At 38.7% G+C, this 16,235-nt stretch overlaps 1 protein-coding gene across 1 annotated transcript; it reads left to right on the top strand.

Annotated features, from left to right (window-relative positions):
* The first annotated feature begins 559 nt into the window (after positions 1–559).
* Positions 560–1,504, top strand: LOC122482673 (olfactory receptor 10A3). The gene has a single exon (XM_043578988.1). It carries the CDS (start codon positions 560–562, stop codon positions 1,502–1,504), a length of 945 nt encoding a protein of 314 aa, XP_043434923.1.
* The last annotated feature ends 14,731 nt before the right edge of the window (positions 1,505–16,235 follow it).

Genomic DNA, 16,235 nt, shown 5'->3' with positions numbered 1-16,235 from the left:
CAAGGGTCAGACACTCAACTGACTGAGCCACCCAGGTGCCCCTCATGTATTTCATTTTTAACAAGGCAAGAGAAATGTATTTTGAATTTTGGCATTTGTAATAAATATTCATCAAAATTTGTTTTAATTTTGAATTAATAGTTATAAACTTGTGTCTTTTTTTGTTATTTATTTCAAACACTTTATTGGAAAAATCACATGTAAATATACAATTGGAAAGAACAGAAATGCATACATGAATATCATGGACAATGGATTACATGTTTTAAGAATGGGATTTATTTTCAACCTAACAAAAAAGCTGCCAGAGAACACTTGCTTTTCATAAACTGAAAGGAATATTTCTGAGACAAAATTCCTCATTTCATTTGTATTTGAAAGATTCACTATTCTAATATATTGGCTATTCTCAAGATTTGCCAACTTGAAGATCTGTCAAAATGAACTCACGATTACATCTTCTGCCAATAATTTCAGACTAAAACTCTCAGCTTTTGGACCGTGACTTCATAACTTATATACATATGTCCACAAAAATAATATACTCTCCACCACTGAAATGAAAAGGCAAAATCAAAGCTCTGTGGTTGAATTCATCCTCTTGGGCTTTTCTAACTTTCCTGAACTCCAAGAGCAGCTCTTTGGGGTTTTCTTGGTTGTTTACCTTGGGACTCTGATGGGAAATGCCATCATTATAGTCATCATCTCCCTGGAACAGAGCCTCCACGTTCCCATGTACCTGTTCCTGCAGAACCTGTCTGTGGTGGATGTGAGTTTCAGTGCAGTCATTATGCCTGAAATGCTGGTGGTCCTCTCCACTGAAAAAACGTTAATTACTTTTGCAGAATGTTTTGCACAGATGTATTTTCTTCTTCTTTTTGGTGGGACTGAATGTTTTCTCCTGGGGGCGATGGCTTATGACCGATTTGCTGCAATCTGCCATCCTCTGAGCTACCCAATGATTATGAACAAAAAGGTTTTCATGAAATTAGTAATGTTCTCATGGGTCTCAGGGATCATGGTGGCTACCGTGCAGACCACATGGGTTTTCAGTTTTCCTTTCTGTGGCCCCAATGAAATCAATCATCTCTTCTGTGAGACTCCCCCTGTGCTAGAACTTGCATGCGCAGACACCTTTCTGTTTGAAATCTATGCATTCACTGGCACCATTTTGATTGTCATGGTCCCCTTTGTGTTGATTCTCTTGTCTTATATTCGGATTCTCTTTGCCATCCTGAAGATGCCATCGGCCACCGGGAGGCAAAAGGCCTTTTCCACCTGTGCCTCCCATCTCACGTCTGTGACCCTCTTCTATGGCACAGCCAATATGACTTATATCCAACCCAAATCTGGCTACTCCCCAGAAACCAAGAAGGTGATGTCATTGTCTTACTCACTTCTTACACCTCTGTTGAATCCACTGATCTACAGCTTGAGAAACAGTGAGATGAAAAGAGCTTTGATGAAACTGTGGCGAAGAAAGGTGGATTCACACATATTCTGATTGTGTTGAGAAGCTATGTGCTGTTTGGCCACTGCTCGACTAAACTCTGTTTAAATATAATAAATGGCCATTCTATATACCTCAGTATTAACATGCTTAATTTGTTATTTTTCCAAGGTCAATAATATATTAGGGATCCCTATATTGGTAGTGTATTATTGTCATTCATTTTTAAATATAATATATAATACAACAGTTAATCTGTTCCTCTGTTACGATCATCTAGATCATTACTGGATTGTTGTCATTAAGACAAAACTTCAATAAACATCTCATTCCATACATCCATATAATCATAGTAATATTTTATTTCTGACAGATTCTTCAAAGTGGGTCTGATGTAATAAAGAGCCTGTGTGCTTATAAGTTTTACTAGCTATTAAAAGCAGAAGTACTTTTCAAAGTCATTGTAACTTTTCAGACTGACCTGAAGGCCCACTCTGTTGCACTAAGCACTGTAGGGCTTCACGAAACTGACTAGATGAGATTTTTATTCCTGAAGTGAAAACCTGTTCTGTGAATGAGTAAGAAAAGATACATTTATTTTGGGGTGATCAAACTGGTTCCACGTCATGGACTCACACAGATTATTGTTCAAGACAGGATTTCCCTTGGTATATTTCTAGATATTCACCCAATGGTGGGGAGCAAAGAACTACACGAGAAACTTCCCTAAAGTCTCACTTGATACTTGAGTATCTTTTTTCACTTACAGACTGTTTTTAGAGACTTTTGTTAAATTTCCTTTGGTTGGCCCAAAGTGCCCCAGACACTTTGTTTATAGACATAGGATGATTCATTTCTTTTATTGTGGGAAACTAAATGATAAACTATTTGGCATATTTTCTATGGTTGTGAGTCAAATCACTAACTGTTTGATCTTCCCCAGAACAATTTCTCATCTTGTAACATTTGACAGTTACTTGCTATTCTAATGTTGTTAGTCATAAATAGAGGGACCCCTTTATTGAAACGATATCACTTCTATATCAGCTCCTATTGCGTTAGTTTCTGTTCGAGGGATGGTAATAAAGGGGAAAACACTATTCCCATTGCCATTCAGCTGTGGGAAAAGCAAATTTTTAGTAAATATTGCCTCTGTCAGAAATGAGAAGTAGAGATGCAAAACAGATTGGATTTTCACAAAAAGAAATTTCAACCATCAAATGGTTGAAAGCAGTTTGAATGCTATTTGAATGTTTATAATCTTTTCAGTAGAGCACTAAACATGAACTTGGAAATTTTTTCATTAGAGTTTGTCCTGAAATTTCCTTCTCATAGTCCTGAGGGGGAGTGACTAAATAAGGCCATTCAGGAAAAAAAAAAAAAGTCTCTGAAAGCCTAATTCCTAAGCCAAATATTCACTTTTTACTTTTTGTTGCTTCCTTTGTTCATTCATTCATTCATTCATTCAATAAGTTTTTGTTAGAGGTGACCATTTATGGGACTGCCCTGGGTTTATATGGTCTCTGCTCTGAAGGAGTTCACAGCTTATTGGAAGATCACTGACTCTGAGATATCATGAAAGCCACACCACGCTTATGTCTTCATCCCAGGTGAAAAACAGAAGTTGAACTGGCAAGGTCAAGGTTTGATTGAATAATATGATGATGTCTCAGAGTCATGCCAATTCTCTATTTGGTTTTAACTTTGACAAAAATAGCCAGTCCAAAAGGACCTTGTTGCAACTCTACTCCAAATGGCAGTCGCTTCGGCAGTACCAGCTTCAATCTTATGGCAGCTGGTAGGACTGACCCTTGAAATCATGCTTTCCTGGTGTCAACCACAATCAACATGGATAGGAAAAAAGTGGAACTTTAAAATATAAATCTTGGGGTGCCTGGGTGGCTCAGTCAGTTAAGCACGCGACTTTGGCTCAGGTCATGATCTCATGGTTTGTGAATTCGAGTCCCACATCAGGCTCTGTGCTGACAGCTCAGACATAGCTTCAGATACTCTGTCTCCCTCTCTCTCTGTGTCTCCTCCACTATCTCACACACAAGCTCTCTCTCTCAAAAATAAATAAACATTAAAAAAATGAAGTGTAAATCTTATGATGTCTCTCCTTGTTGAAAACGTTTCAATGGGTTTCTATGTATTCAGGATAAAAAAGCCTTTAATGTGGTGTGTGGAGCCCAGCTTAACTGGGCCTGCCTATGCTTTCTTTCTTTTTTCTTTTTTTAAAGTTTATTAATTTATTTTGAGAGAGAGACAGAGAGATAGAGATACCGAGAGACAGAGACAGAGACAGCACAAGCAGGCGGCATGCAGAGAGAATCCTAAGCAGGCCCTGAGCTGTCAGCACAGAGCCTGACACAGGATTCGATCTCACAAACTGTGGGATCATGACCTGAGCAGATATCAGGAGTCAGCCGCTTAACCAGTTGAGCCACCCAGGTTCTTTCTGCCTATGCTTTCTACTCATTCATGCTGCACTCTGCCTTTTCCACACTCATTCACTCACCTACATTCCTGGTGCAAGGTCTGCTTTCCATTTTTTGGGGTCACGATCCCACTCTGAGCTGAAATTGTCGAAACATGCCTTTGTCTCCATCTGATATGTTTCTCACTCCACTTTTCAACTAATTCTTAATCTTCCTGCAGACATCCCTTTCCTTATGGTGGCCTTCCTTACTTCTCCCATGTCCCAACTGTCCTTAATTTTTTTCTCCCTCTGAAAACCCTGTCCTTTCTTCATGGCCTTTTATCTAAATTTTCTTTTATGCAGCAGAGTGGGATTTTTTTTTTTATTCCTAGTAGGAACTTGCGCCCAGTTTCTAAGCTAAACAGAAATGTTTGTAAAGTGACACATGGTGGGGATGTAGAGATGTCCTTAGCTTAGTAAGATAAAGTGCAAGACAACAACTCAAAGAAGTTCATCTTCATAGCATAAAATCTGATGTGTGCTTTTTCATTCAAACTGATCAGGCCATCTTGACGACCTCTGAAGAGTTCCACCTGCCCGCCTTCCCTAAAGCTCTCCCACTTAGTTTTAAATGGTTTGTTCACCACACTCAGCTTTTTTGTAATCTACCTGCGGGGGTCAAAGAAATTTTATAACAACTGTAAAATTCTGTTGTCTTTTGATGTATTATCTCCCATCCCCTCCTACATTTCAGTGCCTCAATCATTGCACCAGCCAGTACATTTCCCTCCATAGTTATATAATTCCAAGTTATCATTTCTGAAAGTTTTTATCACTGAATTTCCTGTTGTGCCGGGAGATGTCTACACTCCACATAACAGAAGGGATGGGATTTATAGTCCAGCCAGGTGGTAAAGAGCCAGTCTCCAAACCCTATTTTACTGTCTGCTTTCACTGACTCTTTAAGTACCATCTGCGCTGGTTGGGTTCTCTGACAAGCAGACACTGAGATGGGGCCTCCCCAGGGAAGGAAAGTACCTGGGAAAGATAAAAGGTTGAAACAAGATTGTGCTGGATAAGCCCTTTGACTGCCAACCAGAACTGGAAAAGTCTTCTGCACACCCAACAGGGAGCTCTGGATTGTCCATTAGAGGCGTCCTGCGTGGGTCAGAATTAATAAGACCCATGTTCAGTTGTTGACCAGGGGCCTTTCCCAGAAGAGTGTGGTTTGGCTTGGAAGCTGAGTTTGACCATGAAGGGGCAAGTATCAGTCAATCATCACCTCTGCATTCACCTGGGCTGTGAGTCTATTATTGGAGAGGGATCTGAGCAGCACATTTCCATATCCGCCGCAATGTGTCTAAACGTTTGATGTATAGATAGTTTAAATTGCAAGAGGGAAAGTATAAATTTCCAGCGATATACCAAGGCAAAACCATGTGGAAATAGATATTACTTACTATGGATTTGGCTGGCAACAAAAGCAGATAAAACAAAAGAACCTATACCGCTGTTATATGCTTGTCAAAAGCATGTTTGAAGGATATAGTAGATTGTTTAATGAGCTAGAAAACACAAACATAGATTAAGTATACATTTCTCATCTTTGCTAATTACGTATGTGTGAATATGATTGGAGGGATAGTGTGGTTTAAGAGGAAACACCAGGAACACACAGCAAGAGTTAAAAAAAAAAAAAACCCTGGGGGGCGCCTGGGGGGCTCAGTCGGTTAAGCAGCTGACTTCGGCTCAGGTCATGATCTCGGGGTCAGTGAGTTCAAGCCCTGCGTCGGGCTCTGTGCTGACAGCTCAGAGCCTGGAGCCTGTTTCAGATTCTGTGTCTCCCTCTCTCTGACCCTCCCCCATTCATGCTCTGTCTCTCTCTGTCTCAAAAATAAATAAACGCTAAAAAAACAAAACAAAACAACCCTGGTCTCAAACACTGGCTCTGCCATCTTCCATGTTTTGCCAGTTACTTCTCCTTTCTGAACATTAGCTTCTTCATCATAAAAGCATGAGGATAGTAATAATACCATTTGAGATACTGTGAGGATCAGCTACAATAACAGTAATAGTAGTTACAGAAGACAACAACAAAAGGATCGCAAGCTGAAGGTCTTGTGTGTCAGGCATTGTGTCAAATGCCGGATACTCTTCTCTCATTGAATACTCACAACAACTATATGAGCTAGATACTATTCACATCTCTGTTCCTTGAATGATTTGTCTCTCTTCTCTTCCCCCCTCCCTCTTTCTCTTTTCCTTCTCTTCCTTCCTTCCTTCCTTCCTCCCTCCCTCCCTCCCTCCCTCTTTCTTTCTTCCTTCCTTCCTTCCTTCCTTCCTTCCTTCCTTCCTTCCTTCTTTCCTTTCCTTTCCTTTCCTTTCCTTTCCTTTCCTTTCCTTTCCGGCTTCACTGACAGCACGGAACCAGGAACTCATGACACTGAGAGCAAACATGAGCTGAGATCAAGAGTCTGACACTTGGCCACCTGGGTGGCTCAGTCAGTTGAGTGTCCGACTTTAGCTCAGGTCATGATCTCACAGTCCATGAGTTCGAGCCCCATGTTGGGCTCTATGCTGACAGCTCGGAGCCTGCTTCAGATTCTGTGTCTCCCCCTCTCTCTGCCCTTCCCTTCTTGCACCTCTGTCTGTCTCTCTCTCTCAAGAGTAAATAAACATTAAAAAAAAAAAAGGTCTGACACTTAACCAACTGAGCCACCCAGGTGCTCCTTGAATGATTTTTTTGAATTTTTTAAATGTTTATTTATTTTTGACAGAGAGAGAGAGAAGAGAGAAGAGGGGGGGGAGGGGGAGGGGCAGAGAGAGGGAGATACAGAATCTGAAGCAGGCTCCAGGCTCTGAGCTGTCAGTACAGATCCCAAGGTGGGGCTCAAACTCACAAACTGTGAGATCATGACCTGAGCCAAAGTCAAATGCTTAACCGACTGAGCCACACAGGAGCCCCTTGAATGATTTCTTCAATAGTCTTTTAGATCTACTACTAGAACTGATAAATAAATACAGTAAGGTTGCAGGATACAAAACCAAAATACAGAAATCTGTTACATTCCTATGCACTAGTAGTGAAGTAGCAGAAAGAGAAACTAAGAAAACAATCCCATTTACAATTGCACCAAAAATGATTAAATGCTTAGGAATAAAGTTAACCAAGGAGACGAAAGGCCTGCACTCTGAAAACTATAAAACACCGATGAAAGAAATGGAAGAGGACACGAAGAAATGGAAAGACGTTCTATGCTCATGGATCGGAAGAACAAATATTGTTAAAAGGTCTATACTACCCAAAGCAATCTACACATTTAATGCAATGCCTACAAAAATACCAGCAGCATTTTTCACAGAACTAGAACAAATAATCCTAAAATTAGGATTCCTAAAATTAGGAACTAATTTTAATAATTAATCCCTAAAATTAGAAACCACAAAAGACCCCAAATAGACGAAGCAATCTTAAAAAGAGGGAAAAAGCTGGGGCATCACAATCCCAGACTTCAAGATATACCACAAAGCTGTAGTAAACAAAAGAGTATGGTATTGGCATGAAAACAGATACATAGATCCATTGAAAAGAGTAGAGAACCCAGAAATAAACCCATGATTATATGGTCAATCAATTTTTTACAAAGGAGGCAAAAAGTATGCAATAAGAAAAAGACAGTTTCTTCAAATGGTGTTGGGAAAACTGGTCAGCTACATGAAAAAGAATCAAATTGGACCACTTTTTACACCATACAAAAAAGTAAACTGAAAATGGATTAAAGACCCAAATGCGAGCCCTGAAACCTTAAAAATTTTACAAGAGAACACAGGCAGTAGTTACTCTGACATTGGCTGTAGCAACATTTTTTCTAGATTTGTCTCCTGAGGCAAGGTAATCAAAAGCAAAAATAAACTATTGGAACTATATAAAAATAAAAAGTGTCTGCACAGCCAACAATCAACAAAACTAAAAGGCAACCTACTAAATGTGAGAAGATATTTGCAAATGACATATCCAATAAACGGTTAGTATATAAAATATTTAAAGAACGTATACAACTCACTCAACACCAAAAAAATAATAAGAATCCAACTAAAAATGGGCAGAAGACATAGACATTTTTCCAAAGAAGATGTACAGATGGCCAACAGACACATGAAAAGATGCTCAACATCACTCATCATTAGGGAAATGCAAATGAAAAGCACAATGAGATATCATCTCACAACTGTGAGAATGGTTAGTATCAAAAAGGTAAGATATAGTAAGTGTTGGAGAGGATGTGGAGAAAAATATTCAGTTTTTCAATAACTTTTCTGTATCAATCATAATGATTAGGAGATTTTTCTCCATTAATCCATTAATGTGGTGAATTAGTTGATTGGTTTTCCTATATTTAACCAACTTTGCATTTCTGGGACTAAATAAACTTGGTCACAATGTATTACTTTTCTAATATACATTCCACTGATTCCCTTTTAGGATTTCTGTATCCACACTCATGAAGATTAGCCTGCAAATTTTCCAGTTGTGCACTGTCCTTGTTCTGTTTTGATATTACAGTTATGCTACCTCCAAAAGTAGTTGGGAACTTTACCCCATTTTAATTTTCTGATAGATTTATGGAGGATTGAATTTATTTCTTCCTTCAATGTTTGGTAACATTTATGAACAAATTTATTAAGCATGGGGTTTCCTGTTCTGTAAGGCTTTAATTACCAATTTCATATCTTGAATAGTTTTTGGACGTAAATTTTCTGTTCTAGTTGCAATTTGGTAAGTTCTATATCTCTGAGCATTCGTAGGATCTAACCTTCAAATATATGGCACAATATTTTTCATAATGTCTGCACGTTCAGTGGTGATGCCCAGTTTTAAAGTTCCTGATGATGGTTATATTTCTTTTCTATCTTTTATTAATCCAACCACAGGTTTATGATTTACTGGACTTTGAACTGTGTTTGGCTTGGCTTTTTTGATCCTCTCTCTATGTGTGCTGACTTTCCATTTCACTAAGAGATGCTTCTTCATGAATGATCTTCGCTATCTCTTTCCTATGTTTTGTTGTTTTTATCTAACACCTGGAAGTGCACACTTGATTCATCATTTTTCATGCCTACTTTTGTGCAGTAGATGCCTTCTGTGCTTCACTATTATTTTCTGCAGAATACTTTCTAATTTTCTTGCCTATTCATTGTGTTTCAGATGTTATTTACAAAAGTAATCCTCAAGTTTAAACAGGTTGCTATTTCCCAGTTATGTTCAATTATAGACGCCCAGGCAATAGCATTGTGGTCGCACAACATCCTGTATGGTGTAAATGCTTTAACAGTTGTGGATAATTTCTTTGTGGCCCAGTTTATTGTCAGATATTTGAACACGTCCTGCATGCGATTGAAGACGATGTGCTTTCTTCCCAGTGTTGGATACCCAGTTCTCTATGTGTGCTAGAGTAAGTTGTATGGTGAATATTTTCTTTGTCCTTATGGATTTTTATTTGTTTCTTCTATCAATTACGTAAAGAGGCATGCTGCAGTCTCCTGCTATGAGTGATAGTGCTTTAGGTTCCCTTGTGTATCTGTCCATATTTGCTTGTTATGTTTGCAGCCATATTATTGTTTATCACAGATTTAGAATTGTTCTATATTCTTGGGGGGTTGAACCTTTTCTCGTTACGAAGTGTGACTCTCTTCATCCCTAGTAATGTTTCTCGCTCTGATAATGATATAGTTATCTAAATTTCTCTTGGCTAGCATTTTGGAAGATCTTTCTCCAACTTTTTGTTCTTAACCTTCCCGTGTCCTTCTGATGTAGATGTATCTGTACTGAGGAATGCTGTGGAGAAAAATGAATCAGGACAGTAGGGTGGGGCTGGAGTTGACTGTTGCATATGCTGACTTAGGAAGATGTCCTGGAGAAGCTGTCCCTGGAGCAAAGAGGCATAAGGGAGTTAGTCTTTTGGTGAGTCAGAGTCCGTGTGCAGGGCAAAACAAAGGCAATAGCTATGAGATGAGAACATAGCTGTTGGAATCAAGGACCAGCAAGCAGTCTAGAATGGCTGAGTGAGAGGGAACAAGGGGATGCAATGGAGCTGGCTCACAGAATAATGGGGGAGGAGATCATTAATCCATGGGTTTGGCTTCTAACCAAAGGGGACAGAGTGCTGTTGGAGGGTTTTGAGCAGAGGCAAGGCAGGAAGGAGAAGTTGAAAGGCCATGGCTATTATCCGATTGAGAGACAAAAGTAGCTTGGAACAGGGTATTAGCTCAAAGAAAGAGAAAATGCTCACAAGGGATATGCTGTGTTTTGAAGACAGAGCCACAGATAGGTTATGGCATTGACATGGGTTTGGAGGACAAATGACTCCTTGATTTTCAGCCCGTGGAACTAGAAGCTTTGAGCTGCCGTCCCCTGAGATGAGGAATGCTGAGTGCGGAGCAGGTTAGGGGAAGACCAGGAGTATAGTTCTGGACACACCGATGAATGAAAATGTGATAAGTTCATTTGCAAATGCTATCTTAGTGGCCTGAATTTCATTTCCAACATCCTGTTAGCTAAAGAGATACTTTCAGGGTGTTTTGAAATTTCCAAGGCTTTAGTTTTCTTTTCTACATTTGGCTGTTGTTCTGCTGTTTTGGTGTATGAGTATGTCATGTGTACAAATGCCAACTATTTTGTATTTATTTATATTTTCATTCTGACAGGTATATGATGACTCTTTGTAAATATCATATACATATTTTGGGAGGAAAACAAAGTTAGCAATGTAAAAAAATGTTGTTTCTCTCTTATATTTACTCTCTCATTACCATCTGTTAAATTGTAACCTTCTCATTTTTATGTCTGTATGGTCTATTTTGTCTGCCAATCTTTGAGGATGGTGTGTTAATTTCTCTACATTTTCGTTGTTCTTCTATTTAGTACTATTGGCTATAAAATTATAGTTTGACATTAATATTACTTCCTTTTTATCTCTTTTTGCATGTATCTGACATACTTGTACACATTTCATTGACATCTAATCTACATGTAGGAAGTGCACAAATCCTGACTCTACATCTTGACCTCTCCCAAACCGCATATCACCTGTATTATCGCTACTGACATCAAGAAACAGAGCATGTGTGACACAAGTGCCCAAGGGACATGGGTTAAGAATCAGGGAGAATACATCTTAGGCAGAATTCCCAAGCCTGGTGCATGTGAATGCTTCATGCCTGGGGTGTCATTCCAGGAGGGTGAATGACATTCCTGGATGGAATGTGGGAATGCAAAGCCCTTTTTGTCAGGATAAGGGATACATTTCCCATGGACGCAGAGTAGACACAATGAATCTCTAAGTGTTGTTGGCAGCCTTATTGCTGCCAGGGGAGGTGAGCTTCCTTGAGAACGGAAGCTGCTCCAGAAACGTGCAGTGAGAAAGAGAAAAAGGTAACCTGCATTCAGCCTCATCGTCTGTCTAGTTCAGGACTGATCCAAGTCTTCAGAGTGATTCATGTCTTCACTCTGTGGGGACTGAGCCAAATGGTCTCCTTGATTGTTCAAGCTAGTGTAGATGGATCCCTGAGCCCCTTGATTTTCACATATACTCAGTGAGATTAACCGCATTATGTTTATTTTACAGAGAAAGTTAGAGAAGTAGTTAAGTTACATGATTTGTTCAAATCATACGAGCTAGTCCAGTACTCCTGACTCATACTTTAAAAGCTCTTTTGATGAAATCAATTGTAATGACACTTTGTCAAACATTTTCAGTGGCTCTATATTTCTACTACAAATGATCAAAAGTTCTTCGATGCTAGGAGTAAGCAATCCGTTTTCTACCCCTGGGCTTCAATGTACTTGCCATAGCTAGTTTCCCACCATTGCCCAAACTGTGCCTTCCATCCAATCATCATCCACCTCTAGCTCACCTGCCTTTGCTCACACTGTCATACCACTCATCTCTCCTTTCCCCATTTACGACCTTTAGTCAACTCTCTTTTCACCTGCTATTGGAGATGCGGTGGTGAACTGTGTCTCTTGTGTGAAGAGGCATTTATTCCCCAAAGGACTATGAAGGAGTGGTGCTCCAGGTGTGTGCTCTTGAGGTTTCTCACCTGTGGGGCCAAGGTCCAGCCTCTTTAGTCATCATGCCAAAATATGAGAAAGTGTTTGTGAAGTGATTCCAAGTTCTCCAGGGAAGGATTCTACAGGGCATATGATTCAATGTCATATATAGTTCTAGAATCAGTGCCCTGAAGCACTGAACTGTATTCAGAAGGTGGCTTTTGAGTGGAGTTTAAGCTTCAGATAAAGTATTTAGAAATTTAAAGAGACAGAGTCAGTAGGTAAGAAAGGGAGGATCCGGCTGTGTGTATGTGTTTGTGGGTTTCCCATGTATACTTCCTCTCTAGCGGATCATTGGAGATGCTGTTGAAGTGATGTCTCTGTGCTCAGGGGTCACTAGACAGAGCTGACACATTTGACTCCATGGACTCCTTGGTTTTGTAGCTGGTTGATTTCTCTTTCCCTTCTTTGCAGAGAAAAGTTTGGGCAATAATTAGGGGTATAAAGACTTTGCGCACACTAATCATCAAATGTTAGAATTTTGCAACTGGAAGGGAACTTGGTAAATAAGTGCAACTCCTACCTTTTCATCTGAAAGTTTGAAGCCTATTTAGGTAGTGCTCTGGCTAAATATTTCTTTTCAGGAATTCTCCAAGACAGCATCAGGGTCTCTAAGTTACAGAGAAAAGGTGCAGCCACTGTAGTCAGTGATCTGTTACCAGTTGTGAACATTTTTTGCCCTCATCCGATGCTTACAATCAGTCCTACAAAGTTTTTCTATTTTATTTACATTATGCTTTAAGTTTTCCAATTTTCAAAACCTACCACTTTAAATATTTGGACCTTAACACACATTACTGTTTTTCTCATTAGAAATGGGTTTTAAGTGTTTGATCCTGTGACCATATTTTACTAATTTCTGGTGACTTTTCAAAATGCAAACTATAATCAGCATAGTTAATATGGACATGTGATTTTAATGAATGATATTGCCAAATTCATAAATAAATCAACTTGCTTTCCACGAATATCCTACTCTTAATATCCTACTGGTCTTTTCTCAAGACTCCATGAAATGTCTTTAGCTTGCTGCGTCCTTCTGTTCTCCTGGGTTCTTCATCTCCCACAGTGTATATCTCCTGGTTTTCAAAACATCACACAAAGGCCAGTAGGCCTCCATTGTAATGCTAGGATGTCATCCAATACTCTTGACTTGAATGAGTCCTCCCTCCTCCTTATGCCTTCTTCCACCTACTGTACCTTCTACTGGTGACATGCTATGGTTGTAGTTGTTCGCCCCCCTTCTCCATTCAGAAGAGTTGGATCCCTCACAGAAATGTCTAATAGCCCCCTTGTTTTTACCTCTGGTTCCTAACTGTGTTGTTTTTGGTTTCACTCTTTTCAAGATTGGATTCCTTACATATATATTGGATTTCCTCATTTTTTAATTCCATTATTCATCAAACATTGGTTTAGTATCAATACGGGCCAGGGACTGTTGTAGATATTGTGAATCTAGCAAGGAATGAAACAAAATTTTGTATCCCTAGAGTTTATAATTTAGTGATGGTGTTAGATTTTATATTATATAATGTGTAAAATTATAAATATGTAATATATAGATAGGTATACATGTAAAATGTAACTTCCTCACTAAAATTATACACACACACACACACACACACACATATACATACACATACATAAAAATAAAATATCAGTTGCTGATAATGGAGATGAACAGAGAAAGATAGTAGGGATAAGAATTAGAGTACTGAGGTAACAGTGGAATGCTATTTTATGTAGTGTGTCTAGCTTCCTGTGGAGTGTGGAATTAATATGTCCCTGATATTGCTGAGTCTAGGAAATGGAAGGTTCTCAATCAGCAGTTAATGAATAATTAATGATTAAGTCAACTTTCTTGATGAGAATGGTAGTAGGAATGAGAGAAAAGGGAGACAGAGATGGAGAGAGAGAGAGAGAGAGAGAGAGAGAGCATGTTTTAATCACAGTATTAGACTGATTGAAACTACATGATTCTTAAATCATTACGGTTACAAGGACTAGTCATAAAGAACTGGCCCTTAAAATTTCCCATAGAGGCCAACCTCACTATAATTGACCATGAAAACCTTTACAAAAATCAAGATGTCTGAAGGCAATTCACAGGATTTACACATCACCAAGATAGGTACATCTTTTTTTTTTTTAAATATAATTTATTGTTAAACTGGCTAACATACAGTGTGTACAGTGTGCTCTTGGCTTTGGGGGTAGATTCCCATGGTTCATCATTTACATACAACACCCAGTTCCATCCCAACAAGTGCCCTCCTCATTGCCTATTACCCATTTTTCCCTCTCCTTCAGCCCCTCCCCCCATAAACCCTCAGTTTGTTCTCCATATTCAAGAGTCTCTTATGGTTTGCCTCCCTCTCTGTAACTATTTTTTCCCCTTCCCTTTCCCCATGGTCTTGTGTTAAGTTTCTCAAGTTCCACATATGAGTGAAAACATATGATATTTGTCTTTCCCTGACTGACTTATTTCACTAGCATAATACCTTCCAGTTCCAACCATGTTGCTACAAATGGCAAGATTTCATTCTTCCTCATTGCCAAGTAGCATTCCATTGTATATATCAACCACATCTTCTTTATCCATTCATCAGTTGATGAACATTTGGGTTCTTTCCATAATTTGGCTATTGTTGAAAGTGCTACTGTAAACATTGGGGTACATGTGCCCCTATGAATCAGCAGTCCTGTATCCTATGGATAAATTCTTGGTAGTACTATTGCTGGGTTGTAGGGTAGTTCTATTTTTAATTTTTTGAGGAAAATTAATTTTTTGAGGAAAAGCCACTCTCCAGAGTGGCTACACCAGTTTGCATTCTCACCAACAGTGTAAGAGGGTTCCCCTTCTTCCACATCCTTGCCAGCATCTGTTGTTTCCTGAGTTGTTAATTTTAGCCACTCTGACCCATATGAGGTGGTATCTCAATGCGGTTTTGATTTGTATTTCCCTGTTGATGAGCGATGTTGAGCATCTTTTCATGTGTCTGTTGGCAATCTGGGTGTTTTCTTTGGAAAAGTATCTATTAATGTCTTCTGCCCATTTCTTCACTGGATTATTTATTTTTAGAGTGTTGAGTTTAGTAAGTTTTTTAAAATATATTTTGAATACTAACTTCTTATCTGGTATGTCATTTGCACATATCTTTTCCCATTCTGTTGGTTGCCTTTTAGTTTTGTTGATCGTTTCCTTTGCTGTGCAGAAGCTTTTTATCTTGATGAGGCCCCAATAGTTCATTTTTGCTCTAATTCCCTTGTATTTGGAAATGTGTTGAGCAAGAAATTGCTGTGGCTGAGGTCAAAGAAGCGGTTGCCTGTTTTCTTCTCTAGGGTTTTGATATTTTCCTGCCTCACATTTAGGTCTTTCATCCATTTTGAGTTTATTTTTGTATATGGTGTAAGAAGGTGGTCTAGTTTCATTCCTCTGCATGTGCTGTCCAGTTCTCCCAGCACCATTTGCAAAAGAGACTGTCTTTTTTCCATTGGATACTCTTTCCTGCTTTGTCAAAGATTAGTTGGCCATACATTTGTGGGTCCAATTCTGGGTTCTCTATTCCATTCCATTGGTCAATGTGTCTGTTTTTGTGCCAATACCATACTGTCTTGATGATTATAGCTTTGTAGTAGAGGCTAAAGTCTGGGATTGTAATGCCTCTTACTTTGTTACTTTGGCTATTTGGGGTCTTTTGTGTTTCCACAAAAATTTTAGGATTGTTTGTTCTAGCTTTGAGAAGAATGCCGGTACAATTTTGATTGGGATTGCATTGAATGTGTAGATTGCTTTGGGTAGTATTGACATTTTAACAATATTTATTCTTCCAATCCATGAGCATGGGATCTGTTCTGATTTTTTTGTGTCTTCTTCAATTTCCTTAATAAATTTTCTATAGTTTTCAGCATACAGATCTTTTATACCTTTGGTTAGCTAAGATAGGTACATAAGTACAAGTCCCTTTCTGTGTTCCTGTAGAGATTACATATTTAACCAAGCCATTAACAGGCATTTTGAACATGATAAATATTTATGATAAGTAAAAATCAACTCTGCTGTAACTTTGAATATTTATGTTGTTATCAAAACTTATGTGGGTATCTTTTTCCCTTTTTCTACTTTTAATACTTTATTTTTTGTAGTTTTAAAATTTCTACATGTATAAAACTGAGAAAACCAGATGATTCTTTAGCAATGTCATGGAACCTAAGTCATAAAATATCTATGTTTGTTTTAAGACTTTTTAATTTTC

The sequence above is a fragment of the Prionailurus bengalensis genome, chromosome D1, assembly GCF_016509475.1.
Source record: "Prionailurus bengalensis isolate Pbe53 chromosome D1, Fcat_Pben_1.1_paternal_pri, whole genome shotgun sequence".
NCBI classification, from domain to species: Eukaryota; Metazoa; Chordata; class Mammalia; order Carnivora; family Felidae; genus Prionailurus; species Prionailurus bengalensis.
This window is presented reverse-complemented; position numbering and strand designations above follow the sequence as displayed.